The sequence below is a fragment of the Jaculus jaculus genome, chromosome 7, assembly GCF_020740685.1.
Source record: "Jaculus jaculus isolate mJacJac1 chromosome 7, mJacJac1.mat.Y.cur, whole genome shotgun sequence".
NCBI lineage: Eukaryota > Metazoa > Chordata > Mammalia > Rodentia > Dipodidae > Jaculus > Jaculus jaculus.
Genome location: NC_059108.1, coordinates 59,466,554 through 59,485,989, shown reverse-complemented (window position 1 = coordinate 59,485,989; position 19,436 = coordinate 59,466,554). Strand labels below are relative to the sequence as shown.

The window sequence follows — 19,436 nt, the reverse complement described above, 5'->3', positions numbered from 1 at the left end:
TTTCTTTGGAAGAACAAGAGTTAAATTCTGGAGTAGTTCATGATTTTCATAATCTTTGAAAGCATTACTCACAATATGTATACATTCCTGAAATATCTATAAAGACACATTCAATTATTGCTTATGAAATTCTAACATGGTAACCGAATCATATGGTTTAATAAATAAAACTTCAAAAGAAAAGCCAGACCCAGCACCTCTGCCTTCCAGGGTGGGAGAGTCCTTTTGTTCACTAGGTTCTATGTACGTGGCTCTGAGAGACCTTTGCTTTTTCACTGCAGTTCACTGTGCAGCAAACTGGTTTTTGTGTAATGACGATTGTGAGCTGCCCCTTTGACCATGCTTCAGAGTTGCAATAGAAAACCAAATTCTTTGTTGTCATGTTTAGACTGCATTCATCAGAAAAGACTAAAATATGTGTTAACTATTTCTCCTAAATTTCTTAATGTCACAAGAATGACTGAAAAAATCTTGATGTGCTCAGATGAAATATTAGACAGCATGGATTCTCTCTGCTCTTGGAGCCATGCCTCCAGCAGTGGCAACATCCTGCAAATGAAGTGCCTCAGCCTGATTCACAGAGACACCAGGCTAACACATGAGGGTTTACTGTTTATTAAACTCTGTCTAGTAAAATCACTCTATTAAAAGTGCCTTAGAGTATTTATGGGTCATTATTGCTCTTTTCATTGAAAAGTAAGTGTGTTGTCTATTTTTTTTTTTTTTTTACAAAAATTGTCTTGTGAAAAAAATATCAGAGCTCTTGGCAACTTGCATGTTTTGGACTACCTGCCAATTAGCAAACATCAAAAACGGCACTGACAAAACAGAACACAATGGCACAGAAAGGATAGCAATGGTGTGACAACTTAGACCTTCAATCATGCTCTGTAGTTTGCTTTTAAATTTGAGATTCTTTCAAAAAGGTGCCCAGTGTAGTAACATGTCATATATTCAACACCAAAAAGGTCCAAAGCTATTAGCAACTTCCTAAAACAAAGTCCTTATGAAGAATAAACACAAATGATTTTTAAAAAGAATAGTTTGAAATCACTTATTTAAGGAAAATATTTCATTGATTTTTAACAATAAGATCATGATTTTGACAAATATATTCTTTCTTAAATTCTTTATGTACATTTTAAAAAGTCTATATGATAAAAAGGAGGTTAGAGCTCAAGGAGTTTGGATGTTTTTCAGGTAGTACTTTGTTTCTTGTCACTGCTATGTTCCTGGCCACCAGCGGTGGATCCTAAATTCCCTTTTTATGTGTTCTGGTGGCACTTAGGAGTTCAAGTCTATAGGTGCTTTTTCACTCTTTTCTTCACTTAGGAAGGACCCAGTATATCAACTGTCTATTAGCAGCATTCTATGCATATACTGAAGGCCAGTATTGCTCCCTTGTAGTCCGTTAGCTCCCTTAGCAGGGAGAATGATCATCACACTTGGATGCCCGTCCCATGGAGGTGCAACATCTGTGCCCTCATAGTCTGAATGCTGCTCATGATTTTCTTTTGATGACCAACCAGAGTAATCCCCAAACTCATCACATCCCTGAAAAAGACAGATACATTCTCATTAGGTAGTTACAGACAATCAATAATGCTCTAATCAGTTATTAACTGTCCAATTAAATCACCTGTTTACCTTAAGGTACCAGAATCCTATTCCTATTCCTTCAGAATTTCAATATTAACCTGTTGGATATGCTCCTTTGTCTGGCTCTTCATTGCTACAGTACTGCTTTTTAACTGATCCAAAAATCTACACAAAAATTGTTAAAATGCTTAAATTTTTTTACAATCCTATTATGTTATTCAAAATGTACCTTTTACTGTAACAGGGTTTCAATTTTTAAAAATGGCAAAAAAGGACACACTCTGTATGGAAATACTTGTTATGCTGTTGTAGAAAGCTCAGAAAACATCAATGATTAAATAAAAACTTACAGTGAGTGTAATCATGTGAGTAATTCTGATAGTAAATAATTGGCTGTATAATTGCTTTACTCCTTCATAATTTGATAATATGTTAGAGGGAAAACTCTTAATATAAAGATACTACATGTAACATTTAATTGCTAAACTTTGAAATAAGTCAATTGTAATGTCTTGTACTTCTTTCTTTCTTGACAGAAATATTAAGCTTAGATATTTACAAGTACCTAAAAACTGTTGTATAATAACATTATAATATTTCATAATAGCTTCTTTGAGAAACCCACTTTTGAAAATGTAGGTAGGAGGATGCCAACTCCTTCCATATGGTGGTTAGAAGAAAGCTGAATGAGATAGTATGCCTATGTTTAAGTCATGTGCAGGCCTCTTCATACCAGAAAGAGTATTTGCTATTTTTTCCCCCCATCTAAGAAACTTAAACTGAGGTTCAGAGGTATTAAATAGATTTTGGGCCACACAATCAACACTGACTCAGGAAGAAAAGCTTCACCAGTTTTGATTTCAAATTCACAGCAATTTCAAAAGTGGATTGAAGGGCTTAGCAGTTAAGGCACTTGCCTACAAAGCCAAAGGACCTTGGGTCGATTCCCCAGGACCCATGTAAGCCAGATGTACAAGGTGATGCATGTATCTGGAATTCATTTGCAGTGACAGGAGGCCTTGGTGTGCCCATTCTCTATCTCTACCTGCCTATTTCTCTATCTCTCTCTCAAATTAATAAATAAAAATAAAATATTTTTTAAAAAGTAGGCTTCAAGTATTATTTACACAGTAGGCACATTTTCGAGACATGGTTTTCCCCTTTATTTCATGACACACATTATTTGAATATGAAGAAGATAAACTAAAATATAAAGTGTGGATTGTAGCTAATCAATTCTTAAATATAACTCTATAAGTTTAAACTTACTCAATAGTCATCCTGGCCACTGATTCTAGTGAGTTATAGCCAGCTGCTGTGAAGTTATCTTTGTATCTTTCCATCTTAATAGCTTGTAGCCATTCTCCAACGGAGCAAAAGGAAGTGAAGTCAGGAGTGTTTTGATCCAAAAGAGGACTAATTGGCCTATGCAAATAAAACATAAAAATTATTCTCAGGATTTACCAAAGAAAGAATGTCATTACCATGTAAGAATAAGGGTACTGAAAATGCAGAGAGACATTTGAATTGATGTATACAATAACCAAAATTAGATATGCTAATAAAACCTCAAACAAGTAAGTTTCCAAGTACTTCAAATTCCCGAGTTTAATTTCTTTAGAATGTCTCCCCTGTGTTCTTCAAACAATGGTGAAGGTACTTGGAATTATGCAGTCTTTGTGCACTGCCTTCTTCTAAAGTCTTGAGAGGGAGGGGAGAGCAGTGGGCTGTGTCCTCATACCTGTCTAAGAGACAGCATACTAGTCATATTAGGAAGTGACTGTTCTGATAGCACCCTGTGAGACTGGCAGCAAGTACACCTGACCAGCGTGATCCCAAGCTTTCCTGACAGGTAAGCTCTGAACTGTAGTGAACAACCCAAGTGTAGGGGCTCTATTTAATGGGTACATGTCTGTGGTTCTTTGAATTAAGATATTCTTCATAAACTCATGTATTCTGAATGCTTGGTGTCGGTCCCCAGCTGATGGAAACTTGGGAGGTGGAGTCTTGCTGGAGGAGGTTTGCTAAAGAGGATGGGCTTTGAGGTTTATTAGTCCTAGCTTGCTCGTGTTAGCTTGACTCACTCTCCTGCTGCCATTTTCCATCTGCTGTTGGCAAGCTATGTCCAGCTTCTGTTCATGCCATGCTTTCCCCCTGCTATCAGCTCCTTTTGGTCAGGTATTTTGTCTTTGTAACACAAAGGTAACTACAATGTTTTAAATCATATGCTAAATTAATTTTTATTTAAATTTCTCAGAGTCATTTTATGAAACAACACAAAGTAAAACAACAGGCAATATGAATATAACAAAAACTAGCACCAAAAATAAAACCCATGGATTAACAATATCAGTGTGAAAACACCCAATAGCTTTTGTCACAAAAATCTAAAGTCAGCTCAGAATATTTTCTAAGAAAGAGAGCTAGTAGCCTCATAACTTTTAAAGACCTTCAATAATAGTGAATGGGTTCTCTGTAAACACTACTGTAAGCCATCTAAAACGAACACAAAAGCAGTGAAGTTTGTAAGCATGATACATTTAATATGAATTTATATTTGAAATTACCAAAGTCAGCTTGCTATTGTGGTGGGGTTGAAGAGGTAAACAATTCAGGTGAATATTTGTATTTCATATTTCTTACCTACTACAAGTTCCCAGGGTTGTTTTCAGACTATTTGGGTTTCGAATCATTTTGTCCAAAATTCCGACTATCTGCTCAAACTTTGGCCTTTCAGCACGTTCCTTCTGCCAGCAATCCAGCATGAGCTGGTGAAGACCAGCTGGGCAGTCCATGGGTGCTGGGAGGCGATAACCTTCTTCAATTGCTTTTATAACCTAATAGCCAAAAGCACATTGAAATATTACCAACTGGGTTTCAATTATAATCAAATAAAATGCTTGGTAGGCAAAATTACTTATCCAAATAAAAGTGAGGCAAATAGCTTGAGAAAACCTTGCTTTCCCCCTAAGTGTCCAAGAATATTAAGCATGTTATTATGGGGTTCATGAGGTACAGAGTATGATGGCACTTTTTAGCTAACTGAGCAATAGGGAGCAGTTCACCGGGCAGCACATAAGAGGTGGGCATGCTTGTAGTCCCACCCCAGAGGTTAAGCAGGGGGCATCTGTGCTTACACAAACAGCTGTCAGTGCACATGCACACATAAATTGAAAGCGAAAGTAAAAGAGGAAGTGGAGTACTCAGAGTTAGCCAAGTTTCACATTTTGGTGAGTGCAAATAGCACTCTTAAAGAAAATATCAAAATAGGTGAACTACTATGTCAGAACAGATGGCCAAGCACTCTTTTACTCACTATGAACAGTTCACAATCAATTTTGCTAATACTGCATTCAGCTACTTTCCAGTAGCAGGTGGAAGCCACATGAAGGGAAGTGAGTGAGGAAGGATTAACATTAGAAAACCAGAAGGGTTACAAATCAGGGTGTGACTTCTCAAAGTATATGTTTTAAAGCTTTTAGCAGCATGCCACAGCCTATTTAAATCTAATAAAAGCCAGGGATCTTTTTTGCACAAAACTTTGACTGTTAATTAAAATGAAATTCAGTTCTTCATGAAATTTTTGATAAGTATAAATTAACTATTAACAATTTTTTAGTTATCTGAAAACAAAGAAAATCTTAAAAATTAGAACTTGTGACAGATCTCAGGAGCAGAGATGATAGGTAAAGAACACAACAGTAGGACAGGCTGAGAAAACATTGCAGTGTTATCAAAAGAGGGGCACCAAGTCCTGTGACACAGACTAACACAACATCATACAAATGAATTCAAAATAAGGTTTTATTTGAAATGAAATTCCCAAACTAACTTGGAGCTTTTGTTTGTTTTAGGGGGTAGGATCTCACTCTAGGCTGGTCTGATGTTGAACTTAACTCTGTAATCCAGGCCTTGCCTTGAACTCATAGTGATCATAGTACATCAGCCTTCTTCCTGAAGTGCTGTGATTACAGGTGTGAGCCAGCTTTTTCTTCCTTACTCACCACTTATTTATTTATTCATTTATTTACTTATCTAGGTAACTTGGAACTCTTGAAGAAAATATGGCCACATGTAATCAGACAAAAAGGAGTCTTCAATAAACACAAATGATCTTAAAGGTTTTAGGAAACTTGTCCATGAGACACATGCCATCATTCAGAAGCAGCACATTCAAAGAAATGCAGGTGAGACTTATAATGAACAATGGAGCTAGCATTAACCATTTTTCAAGAAAATCTATTACATATGTGAAAAACAAAGCTAAACTCTTTTTTTCAATTTAAGAAAAAACATGTATGAGTACATTAATAAGGTTTAAAAGGTAAATAATAGAATAATTATAGTAATTTTGGAAAGTATAAACTCTAAGCCCCAAATCTTTCTTGATTGCTAGGTCATATTCCCATGTTTACTAGACATCTTTACTTGTAGTTTTCACAATATCTCACAGTCTATAAACATTGAATTTATCAACTTCTCTTCAACCTTTTCCTTTTTCATTGAATGACTCTTCAAGTTATCCCAGCCAGAAAGCTGAAAATGGAACTGCATTCTCTGTGTCACACACAAAGCCAATTATTTACAATTTTTTGAAAGTCTTAAGTCCTATATGTCCTAAGTACTAGAAAAATGTCTTACTCTGAAGAGTGATATGATCATTGTACCATAGTTAAGTATTACTCTGACCAACAATATGGTAACAACATTAGCTAGCTAGTATTTATTGTGAGCAGTAAAGGAGGCCATATAATAGTTTATAAGCTCCTGCAGTGGTTTGATTCAAGTGTCCCCCGTAAAGTTAGGTGTTCTGAATGCTAGGTTCCCAGCTGATGGAGATTTGGCTTATTGCCAAAAAAAAAAAAAAAAAAAAAGCCTCTTGGAGGCAGTATATTTCTGGGGGCAGCGAGCTTATGGGTGCTATAGCTAGTTTCCTACTGCCAGTGTTTGGCTCACTCTCTTGTTGCTGTTGTCCATCTAATGTGGCTAGGAGGTGATGTCCACACTTTGCTCATGTTGTCGTTTTTCCTGCCATCATGGAGCTTCCCCTTGAGTTTGTAAGCCAAAATAAAGCTCTTTTTCTCACAAGCTGTTCTTGGTTGGGTGTTTTCTGCCAGCAATGCAAACCTGACTGCAACACTCCCAAATTATAAAATGTATATGACTGAAAATATTTCTCAACATACCTATATATAAAGCTTTTTTTATCCCACATGGAAGCATATATAAATGATAATCTGCAAAGATTCAATGTATAAATCTGTTTGTCTGAAATTATATTTTTTATAAAACTATTTTAAATGAGAGAAAGTTCATGTGGTTTATTCCAATATCCTGATAACAACACTGTACCTGGACTCAAAGGTGTTATATAGTTTAGAGAAAAGTGATTGTAATATACTACTGAAAATATTGAGTAAATTATTTCAACAGTGGTTGAACTTATGAAAATTAACTAATAACTTCCAAAACTTTTTCTATTAAAATAACCACATAAAATCAGCAGCTGAGACATTTTGTCTAGTGGGAAAAACAGTGGCTTGCATGAGACACAGGTTGCTTGCATTGCAATACTTATAATATTTTTCTAACCTACCACAATTTTATACTAATTTTCAAAGCATTAGTTCACTTATCATTATTCTTTTCTACCTTCTGCTTACAGCTTCTTTAGGCATCCTTTAAGGATAATATAGTAGAGTGATCTTTCCATTTTAATTTTGCTCCAGATAATCTTTTAAAATATTTTTTTTCCATGACCTGCTGACCATAGTAAAGTTACAGTTTTAAAGAAATGGGAGTAGAGGGTAAATCTTAAGAGATGTCCTACTATAAGTCTATAGTTTTGGAGCCTAGAGCTCCCACTGAGAATCTGGGTCATTACCAGGGAGCACTAGAGGTTCTTCTGGCAACCCTGTGTCTTTAGAAGTAGCTTGGCAGAATCAAAGTATACCCTAATGATGATAAGATCTGGCTGGGAACTGAAACTCAATGTTCTATAGTTTTATTTGGTAAGCCTACCAGCAAAACAACCTAATGATTAAAGATAAAACTAACAATCATATACATACTTATGGAATATTTACCAATGATCAATTACCATTGATGTGACTTTGAAATATAGTTATATCATTTGATCTTTACAAAAGCTATCTCAGGTAAATATTCTACCTATCAGACTGGAGAGAGAAGAGGATATATAGAAATAAAGGATTTAAATGACATAGCTGTTAGGAAAGACAGAAGAATTTCAAATAGAGCCCACAGGGTTACAAATTGCCTTAAATTTACAATTAGGAGGAAGGATAAAGGAAAATGTAAGTGCTTTCTGAAAGTAGTTATACATTCTTTGAAACAAAACATGCATATAAAATGGCTTGTGAACTCCCTGAACTCACACGCAACATCTTTTCTGAATCACTAGTGGGATTTACCTTGCACTATTTATCTTCACTCTTGTAATAAATATCAAAGACAAATTTCATGAGCAATTTTACATCCAGAGCATTCCCCCCAAAAAAGGTGGTAATAAGAGTAAATGCCATTTTCTAGAAAGAGTTCTGGGATGTCAAAGATCATTACTTTGGCATACATTATTACAGATTATTTAGAGTGGATGGAGACATGGCTTAACAAACTGGTAAGTGCACTTGGTGCACCAGCATAAAGACCCCAGATCAGATCCTAACCTCCCACATTATGAAAAGCATGGCTATGAATATCTGTAAACCCAGTGTAGAGTTGAAAGATCCCAGACAGGAGGTTTGTTGAGGGTCCCTGCTTAGCCAGGCAGAGGTCCAGATGCAGCAGAAATGCATTAAAGGAAGGCACTTGATATTTTCCTCTGGCTTCTGTATGAAAGTGCATGAGAGATGTTACACACACACACACACACACACACACACGCACACACACCGCCTCCATGCTTCACAACTATGTCCTCAAAAACAAATTATTTAGAAATGGGGATGGTGAGATAGCTCAGTGGGTAAAGTGCTTGCCATGCAAGCATGGTGACCTTAGTTCAGATTGCCAACACCCATGTAAAAGGTGGGCATGGCTGTATGTTCCTGTAATCTCAGTGCTGAGGTGGTAGACACAGTGGGATCCCTATGGCTTATTGTTAAGCCAAATTAGTAAGCTGTAAATTTATAAAAATACCTTATCTCAAGAAATATGGTGGGCAGCAACTGGGAAAGATATGTGATGTTGGTTTCTGGTCTCTACATGTACTTACACATGTGTACACAACACACAGATACATAGAAAAGAATTACTTAGAAATAAAAGTGAAAGTCATTTGCTTGGAAGGAGTTCTTCATTTTTACAGCATGGCCCTTAGAGAAAGGTCAAGTGGCAATATTAATTAAACAGCCATGAAGAACTTCTGGGCTCTACTTGGTGTTCTACTTCAGAAGCTCATGGGGACATGACCCATATGATATTCTGTTAAAGGTCCTGATCTCCATGGATGGGATCATCAGCTCATGGGAACATGACACACACTGTGTGCCATTAAAGGTCCTGATCTCCACTTATGGGATTTAGGCAAAGTTGTACCACACACACTAAATATCACATTTCTGTTTTAGTTTTATCATAAAAATGTAGAAAGTCCAAAGTTGTTGGTGACAATTAAAAGTAAAATTGAAGGCATTAGTTTAGTTGAGAATAAATTTAGGGACAAGTATATTTCTCAAAGGTCTTAGAGCATGGATTTAAGGAATTACCTTTATGTTGTATATCTTTATGAAAGTTCAACCTTATAGCTCGAAAATAAATATATTATTTTAATTAATCAAGAATAAATCCAATCAAAATGCAGCTGCTATGAAAACTAGAAGAGTGTTTTTAAGTTTTGCAATTTTTATTATGGTTGGCTGATTGTGTACACATAAGAATTATTATTCTTTGAAAGGCTATTACAGAAAAAGGAGAAGTTGGAAAAATCATTTCAAAAGCTTAGCCTCTTGATTTCACTAACAAATATCTATGTTAATCCATTTTTGTATACATAACATAAAATCCTCCTTATAACTGTGAGACTCAATGACTTCTCTCTATATAGCACATTTTAATTTCTTTACTGTTGTTACAGAAATCTCATCTCATTCAGAATTCAGTCTGAAATTTTGTAAACTGGCTTAGAAACACAGCCATCAATTTACTTCTTGTTTTCATGGTATAGTAAGAAAACTCTTTTAAAATCCAATACATTTGAAATTTGAGGACTTTTGAAAATCCATGACAAATGCCCAGCTACTAAATTTAAACAATGCAAGGTAAATTGGCTCATATCAACTATCCAGAGGGCTGTGGGTGCTACGCAGAGGTAGGGTACTTGCCTATAAATATTAATATGCCTATATACCTATATCTACTTGAAAATCTGATTAAACTATCTTCCCAGAAAATAAGCATGCTTATATATTCAGAGATGGTCCCACATGTAGCAAGGAGTTAAAATCTCTTCATCTCTTGATTCTGCATAAATTCCAACCAGACTCCAAGAAGCCTTTATTTAGGAAAAAAAAATGGGAATAATTCAGTTTCTCAAATTCAGTAATTGAAAATTAGACACAATTGCTCAAATAGTATATTAACAACTCAACTTTAAATAATAAGTGTTATTTGATAAGAATATTAATAACAATTTCAACATGTAAAATAAATATGTACATGCTTTCCTACTATACAAACCAATGAGCAAATGTAATGCACATCTTCAAGATGGATAAAAGAGTTTGGCAATAAATAATGAAGTGAGATTAAACTATCTCAAATATGATAGTTTTATTTGATCAATAAGGACTAACTGTATATTAGTCCTTGGCATATTTTATATTTATCATGCTTATTTTCCAGAGAAATAAAAAGTACAGGGCTGGAGGGATGGCTTAGCTGTTAAGGCATTTGCCTGCAAAGCCAAAGGACCCAGGTTGGATTCCCCAGGACCCACGTTAGCCACAGGTACAAGGGGGTGCATGCATCTGGAATTTGTTTGCAGTGACTGGAGGCACTGGTGCACTCACACACACTCTCACTCTCTCTCTCCCTCTTTCTCTGTGAAATAAATAAATAAAAATAAAAATACTTTAATTAAAAAAATATAAAAAATAAGAAGTACATGTTTAAAAATTAAAATTACTTTCAAAATTAAAATGAGATGTATTTATTTTTTTCCTTATTAACCATTTCCATTATTTCTGGAAGTTAAGTAAACTTTAAGTCGTATCTATTCCTGTCATTCTTTTTATATTTGAATCTAGTATTATAGAAGAAAGGTGTCAAAAGAGATGAAACTCTATGCAGTATCTGGGGAATGGAAATCTTTCCTTTCTCTGCCCCAAGGATTTGTTAGCCCACATTCTGACAGTCCATGAAATCTCTGACACTGAGCCCTGTCATGTATGAGCCTCTGTCAAGACAAACATCATTTAGATTTTGTCTTTGAAACACTACAGACAAAGCAAACAAAAGACAAAGTTTCATCACTCACTTCGAAATACCAAAAGGTATAACTGACTTAATGTCTTTCTGTCCATTACATACAAATTTGGAGCACCAAAAGTAACCTTCAGCAACACAGGACTAGAGTTACTTTCAGTGTCTATAAATAACTGTAGAATTTCAGGGCTACAGGGATTTGATATAACATTTTATGACCTCTTTTTGAAAAGGACTGAATTTTAGCTGTATTTGGTTTCTATCCTTGTCTAGTTAGTACCACTAAGAATGAACAGCTTCAAAACGGTTTGCTTATCATATTATTTTTCTAAGTGGCAGTGCTGACTTTGCTTAAATGCTAAAGAATTTGTACTCCATTTCCAGAACTTGCACATGTATTGCTTCTTGTCATCAGCTACACACAAGAAATCTTCCTTTTCATTACTACCAGTACTACATGTCTTCTATAAGAACATGAGTCCTTTTGATTGGCCTTCACAGAATTCCTTAAACCTATGCTTTTGGACTTTGCAAAGTGCTGTTTTTGAAAATGTTCTGACCCTAGTATGGCTGTCATCAGATTTCTAAGTTGATTCAAGATACCATCTTACATGTTATATTTCATGGTGGTTTGATTCAGGTGTCCCCCATAAACTTTGGTGTTCTGAATGCTAGGTTCCCAGCTGATGGATATTTGGGAACTAATGCCTCCAGGAGGCAGTGTATTGTTGGCGGTGGGCTTATGGGTGTTACAGCCAGTTTCCCCATGGCAGTGTTTGGCACACTCTCCTGTTGCTATTGTCTACCTTATGTTGTCCTGGGGTGATTTCCACCCTTTGCTCATGCCATCATTTCCACCTGCCATCATGGAGCTTCTCCTTGAGCCTGTAAGCCAAAATAAATCTCTTTTTCCCACAAGCCACTCTTGGTTGGGTAATTTCTACCTGCAATATAAACCTGACTGCAACAGTAAAATGGTACTGAGGAGTGGTGTCATTTGCTGTTAGACTATGTGGCTTTGGCCTTTTGAAGCTGATTTTCAAAAATGTGGAAGGATTGAAATCTTGGCCTAAGAGATGCCTTGCAGTGCTGTAAGTACAGCTTGATGGACTATTCTGGTCAGAGTTGAAAGACCTGAACGCAGTAAGAACTTTGGACTGTGAGGTTTGGCTTCTGAGGGTGAGAAAGAGCTTTGCCTGGACTGTGCTAGCAGTTTGTGTGGAATGCTTGCTGTTATGCCTGGAACCTGAGAAGTTGTGCAGGGTTGCTTTACATAGAAATGAGCTGGTGTGAGTAGAGGGATATGGCACAGAAACAAAATCTTTAGGTGAACTGCTGCCTGTTCACCTGCAAATTGCTTGACAGATTCCAATCATTGAGATTGGGCCAGCTGACCTGCACTGGGGCAATAGGAAGAATGTAGACTCTTTTGAAAGGGACTGAGTGCTCAAGGAGTGTCCTGTTCTTCAAAGTTTGCTTTATTCTCCCCTATATTAACAAATTGGCATCCTAGCTGGTATTGTGGAGTATAAGAAATGTAGGAACTAGAGGGTCATTGAGTTTGCAACACGGTCTTGTGTTTTGGAAATGACCATGGGCAGTGTGAAGCAGGTTTGATGGATGCCTGCATAGAGACTCCAGCGGAGCCGTGGGGATGAACTGTGGATTGCAGTGAAGACTCAGTGGAGCTGCCCGGACCACGAGATGGCTGCTAAGAAAAGCTGCCGGCCCAACAAAGTTTTCCAGGACTGTGAGTAGCCTAGCTGGAGGGGCAGAATTGTAATACCAGAGACTTGTTGCTGGCTAGATTTATCAGACTTGGACATTTGTCACTGGCTAGAGTTGTTGGACTTGAAGCTACAGAGTTTGATGTTTTCCTTGGTTGTTTTAAATCTTCTATTGGCTGAATGTTTCTTTGCTATGCCCAATGTCATGTTCTGCTGTGTGAATGCTTATTCTGTGCCATTATAGGTTTTTGAGGTTATTTTAAAATTATGGCTCAGTTAAAGAATCTTGGACTATGGAGATATATGAACATAATTGGAATTGATAAAAACAATGGGGACTTTTAAAAGATACATGAGTGCATTGCATTTAACATCATGTATGGTTATCAGTTTATGGGGGCCAGGGTGTAATGTGGTAGTTTGATTCAGGTGTCCCCCATAAACTTAGGTGTTATGCCTGCCAGGTTCCCAGCTGATGGTGATTTGGGAAGTAATGCCTCCTGGAGGGAGCACATTGTTGAGGTCAGGCTTATAGCCAGTTTTCCCATGCTAGTGTTTGGCACACTCTCTTGTTGCTATTTTCCACCTTATGTTGGCCAGGGGGTGATGTCCACCCTCTGCTTATGCCATCATTTTCCCTGCCATCATGGTGCTTCTCCTCGAGCCTATAAGCCAAAATAAACCTCTTTTTCCCACAAGCTGCTCTTGTTTGGGTGATTTCTATTTGCAATGCGAACCTGACTGCAACATACTTGCTCTACATTTGTGAAATGTTCATTCCCATCCTCAACAGATTGAAGTATATGATGTGTCATTATTTAAACTCACTTGACCAAGAAAATAGTAAATTTATTAAATTTAACCCAATAAAAGCAAGTATTCATTTGTATGTACTCTGTATCTTTAAAAATTCACTGTCCTTTTGTGTGAAGTGAGTACATACATGGACGATCATCAGCTGATTTTCCCAGAGGTTCAGAGATCACAAAAGATGGTATTAACCCTTAATAAGTACTTTTTTTAATTTCCAAAAAATATCTTCCTTTCAATTATACTTAATCACTATGGTGGTGCATGCATTATGTACCGACACTTTAGAGACCAATATAGGAGAATTGCCATGAGTTTGAGGCCAGCCTGAGCTATACAGGTCCAGGTCAGCCTGGGTTATAGTGAGACCCTGCCTTGAAAAGATTAAAAAAAAATCACCATGAGATACTAATGAATAAAGTTTATATTTTACTATCCTTAAAATTTAATTCAACCAATGAACAATAGATAATTTTAACAATTTTTTTACAGAACGTGTGAAAATGACAAAACAAAGCAAATTCAAACACAGTTTTTCTTCTCTTCTCCTTAAATGATTTTGTTACTTCAGTACCTCTCTCAGAACAGCTATATGAATAGAGAATCATTAAATCATTATCTTTATTAAGGAGGAAATGTTGTTTTACTATTCTTTTATAAAAAAAGAACTTAAATAAAAAGAAAACAAGAGCTGGGCATGGTGGCGCATGCCTTTAATCCCAGCACTCGGGAGGCAGAGGTAGGAGGATTGCCATGAGTTCAAGGTCACCCTGAGATGACAGAGTTAATTCTAGGTCAGCCTGGACCAAAGTGAGACCCTACCTCAAAAAACCAAAAAAAAAAAAAAAAAAAAAAAGGAAAGAAAAGAAAAGAATTTTTCAAAATAAAAGGTAAAATGAAGAGAACTACCAACTTATAATTATTTTTGTCACTTGGATTAATAATCATGGAAAATTAACAGCTAAATTTTTATAATTATAAAAAAACTCCTTCTTAGCTACATGTTATACCAACAGTTAATATTAACATATGAAATCCTTTTTGTTTAGACAATACATCACCTACATCTTGATTTGACATGTCCCAGTAAGGTCTCTCTCCATAAGACATTACTTCCCACATGACAATTCCATAGCTCCATACATCACTGGCTGATGTGAATTTCCGGTACTGAATGGCTTCAGGTGCAGTCCACCTTACTGGGATTTTTCCACCCTGTTATAAAAAAAAGTAGACATTTAAATATGGATAATAGCTTACATATTACTCAAGGCTATATCATAAGCTATAGCTAATTTTTTTCTACCACATTTGGCAGTTCATCATCATCATGTCTACTGAGCTTGAGTTTCTTGATACTTAAAGTTATTATTCTAATATACCCACATTCTCATGGTCATTTTCAATAAAACTAAACTTGGTTGATTTGGTGTGGTGTCAGGTTAAGTGTCTAATGAAGATACAATGACAAAGTAGACCAATGACATGGAGAAGAAAACTGGCTATTTAAATAGATTTTCACCTATTTTCTGTTTGCGGTATCACAAAAGTTATGAGTTAACATAGTCATTACATTTTCAATAGCTTCAAACTAAAGTTCTAAGAAAAATCATAAGAAGTTGAAAGACTGCAAGGAAAACTTTAAGACAATGAAGAAAGAAAGTGAAGAAGAAACCAGGTGGCAGAAAGAATGTCCATGCTTTTGGACTGGGAGAATTAATACTGTGAAAATAGTTATACTAACTGAAGTTATCTACAGATTCAATGCAATCTGCATCGAAATTTCAATGGCATCCTACACAGAACTAAAAAATAGTTCCTAAAATTCATGAAGAAACACAGAAAAACATGGATAGTCAGAGCAATCCTAAGTAGAAAAAACAATGCCTGAAGTATCATATTATCTTACCTCAAACTACAGTACAGGACTAGAGAGAGAGAGAAAATATTGGTATAAAAGTATACATTTATAGAAATGAAATAAAATAGAGGATCCAGAAAATAACCCTACCATCTCTGCTCACCTAATTTTTGACAAAGACACTGAAAACATACACTGGAAAAAAAAATAGCCCACAAGTGGTACTGTCAAAATACATTATCTACTGACTGAAGAATCAAATTAGATCCATATCTCTCACTCTGTACAAAAATCAATTTACATTGAATCAGACATCTCAATTTAAAACTTAAAATGCTGGTTTATAGAGGATAACCTAGGGAAAACACTTCTAGATATAGGTATAGGAGAGAACTTTCTGTATAGAAATTCAATTGTAAGTAAGTAAGCCCAAGAATTGAAAAATGGGATTATTTAAAATTAAAAAGCTGCTGAAGAGCCAGAGAGTGGATAGCAAGCCTACAGGAGAGGATCTTTGCCAGCTTAACTTCAAACAAAGAGAGATAATATCTAGAATATAAAAAGAAGTGCAAATATTAACACTTGCATCCCCCAAGAAAAATTCTGTCCATCAATTAATGCGATAGTGATGAGCAGAGAGATGTCAAAAGAAGAAAAATAAATTAAATGGCTACTAAATATTTGAAAAAGTGTTCAATATCGTTAGATACCCAGGAAATGAAAAGTGAAACTACTTTGAGATTATTCCTAAATCTAGTCAAATGACTATCACCAAGACAACAAATGCTAATGGCAATGTTCAACAGAGGAACTTATTCACTGTTGGTGGCAATGTAAAGTGGTGCAACCACTTTGAAAATCAGTGTGAAAGTTTTCTTGGCAAACTAAAAATAAAATTTTCATATAACACAGATATATCAGTCCTGGGCTTAGACTCTACAGAGATAGTTATCCATATGTATTACTGCTCTAGTCATAACAGGAAATTGATTGGCCTAGAGGCCCATCATCTGATGAATCAATAGTAAAAGTATCAAACATTTACACAATAAAGAATAATGAAATTAGGATCCTACAGCAAATAAATTAAGCTGAAATATATTAAGTAATTAAAAACCCCATAGTATTTCTTGCATGTGGGTTTAACTTCTAGTTTTATATATGTGTATTTATGTGATAGTAAATGTGGGTAGAGGATAGAGAATTATAAAGAGTCCCATGAATGGAGAGAGGCAGGCTTTGAGAGATGGGGCTATACTAGGTGGCTATATTAGGTAACAGCACACATGTGGCTTGAAAGTAGGAGAGAGGAGGATCATCCTGAGTTTGAGGCCAACCTGGGCTAGAGCAAGACCCTACCTTGAAAAAACAAAAACAAAAACAAAAACAAAAACAAAAAAAAAGAAAGAAAAGGTGGAGAGAAGGAAAAGAAGGAATTAGCAGGACATTACAGAGGTAGAAAGCATTGGATAGTGACAGTGACCAGGTTCTATAGGGACAAGCAAGATTTCCATTTTGGGTGCTTACTTTGGCAGCACATAGAGTAAAACTGGAATGATACAGAGAAGATTAGCATGTTCCTCTGGGGGGGGAGGAGATTTCTATTTTGGATAGACTGAGGGAGGCTAAAGGGTTCTGTGGAACATACACTTGAATGAAGGTGTCAAAGACAAAGAGGGTGAGGGGAAGAGCTGTTAGTGTATAAGAATAGCTGCATGCCAGGAATGCTGGCATAGTTAGGAGGCAGAGGTAAGAAAATTGCTGCTACTCTGAGGCCAGTGTGGGCTACAAAATAAGACCCTGTCTTGAAACAAAATAAGAAAGAAACTTTAGTTGAGGGTGACGGTGAGCATATCAGGGGTGAAATGAGAAGAGAACTAAGGAAAGTCTAACATTCAATGGTGAAGCCTGTAAAGGGATCAGGGAGGGCAGTGAGAGGCATGGGGAAATGGCATGGTATTGTTGTCAGGGAGGCCAAGAAATATGTGTGCTAGAAGGAGAGCATGGGCTGTCAACTCTTCCACTGCTCAGAAGATATCACAAGCTGGTGAGTGGTGGTGCACACCACTGATCCCAGAACTCAAGAGACACAGGTAAGAGGATCACTGTGAGTTAGAGGCCAGCTTGAGACTACACAGTAAATTTCAGGTCAGCCTGGGCTAGAGTGAGAGCCTATTTCAAAAAACAAAACAAGCCGAGCATGGTGGCACACACCTTTAATCCCAGCACTCAGGAGGCAGATGGTGGAGGATCACTGTGAGTTCAAGGCCACCCTGAGACTACATGGTGAATACCAGGTAGGTCTGGACTAGAGTGAAGTTCTACATTGAAAAAACAAAACAAAACTAAAAATAAATAAATGTTAAAATAAAATAACCAGGACTTGGTAAGGATGTTGAGTGAATGCTCTGGTGCATTGTGGATGTAAGGTGATACCAGTATCTTGGGAACAGTTTGACATTAATTGGTGTGGTTGGGGAAGTGCATCAAGGGTTAGTTGGATCCTTGGGAAGCAAATCTGAGGAGGAGATTGGTCTGCAGGACACATGTTGGGAAGAACTCTTAGAAATGTGTATGAAGGATCGAGGGTGAAGAAATTTACATAGGTAGATGACCTATGATGGAGTTGTAACAGAGACCTCAGTCAGAGAGAGCTCTGAAAATGTGATAGCCCTTAGGGTATACATTAGCTTCTGTTCTTGTCACTGTCACCAAACACCCAACAAGAAGCAATTAAAAAAAAAAAAAAAGAAGAAGAAGAAGGAAGAAAGTGGAAGGATAAATAACACCAGGGAAAGAATACAGAGAAATGGTGGAGATGTGGAAATATGGAGCGGTAGAATTAATCCAAACAAAGCATGTATGAAAATGTAATGAGAAACCTTTTACTTCTTATGTAAATAAAAATGACTAAGAATTAACAAAGTATGATTAGATTTTGCTGCTGTAATGATGAGGTAGTAACTAGATGCTACATGTGGTTATAAACTATCTATGAGAACTTTCCTAGGGTTTAGTTTTGCATTAGCCCTGCCTCTGTAACTGGGAAATGTCAGGTATATGTAGAAACTCAGAGACATTTCCTTACAGTGGTTGTATACACAGCTTCTGGGTCATCCTCTATGACCCGGGACAAGCCAAAGTCTGACACTTTACAGACAAGATTGCTGTTGACAAGAATATTGCGAGCTGCAAGATCTCTGTGAACATATCCCATGTCAGCCAAATATCTCATTCCAGCTGCAATTCCTCTCAGCATTCCTACTAACTGAATGACTGTAAACTGTCCATCATGCTTCTGCAGGAAGACAAAGTAAGAGTCCAGTTAGCTTTACTTCATTAGAACAGTAATATGTGCATACTCATCATTTACAATTACATAATAAAAAAGTTAATTAATTTCTGTAATTACAGGATGCGAGAAAAGAAAACACATGTCTATTTGATAGTCAAATAAAATAATATAAATGTGTGGAAATAACATAGTTATTTATATTAACTTTAGATGTTCATGTTAACTAGTGATAGTTTGAGATTGTACAAATCTAAAAATATATACCTAATTTACTAAATAGAAAATCCAGGACCAGAGAGATGCCTCAGCAGTTAATATGCCTTAATGACTTTGATTCAATTCCCCAGTACCCATGTAAAGCCAGATGCATAAAGTGATGCATGCATCTGGAGTCTGCAGTGGCTAGAGGCCCTGACACACTCCTTCTCTCTTTCTCTGCATGCAAATAAATAAATAAAATATTTTTTTAAAAAATAGAAAATCCAGAAATATTAACTCTAATAGCTAAGCTTCCCCCATATGCCTGAAATTATATACATAATCTGAGAATATACAAAAGAAACAATATATATATATTTCAAACAGCAAAAATGGAAATAGGAAAATTATGATTGATTGAAAAGATAAAAATTACAAAGTATAAAACAATTAAGAGGCCAAATTCACTTTCATTTCATGCCTTTAATTCTGAACTGGG

The 19,436-nt window shown here is 36.3% G+C and overlaps 1 protein-coding gene and 1 pseudogene across 4 annotated transcripts in view; one reads left to right on the top strand and one right to left on the bottom strand.

The window, feature by feature from the left end:
* Window positions 1–1,256: 1,256 nt before the first annotated feature.
* The window catches only part of Epha7 (EPH receptor A7), a 181,744-nt gene continuing 163,564 nt past the window's right edge, over window positions 1,257–19,436 (bottom strand). For all 4 annotated transcript variants that reach the window (XM_004663653.2, XM_004663654.2, XM_004663655.2 and 1 more), the window contains exons 13-17: window positions 18,533–18,742; window positions 14,649–14,798; window positions 4,243–4,436; window positions 2,869–3,024; window positions 1,257–1,554 (exon numbers count right to left, since the gene is read on the bottom strand). In XM_004663653.2, the coding sequence (XP_004663710.2) occupies window positions 1,440–1,554; window positions 2,869–3,024; window positions 4,243–4,436; window positions 14,649–14,798; window positions 18,533–18,742 (825 nt within the window). In that variant the 3' untranslated portion in view covers window positions 1,257–1,439. The remainder of the gene's footprint in view (window positions 1,555–2,868; window positions 3,025–4,242; window positions 4,437–14,648; window positions 14,799–18,532; window positions 18,743–19,436) is intronic.
* Window positions 16,964–17,025, top strand: LOC123462570 (annotated as a pseudogene).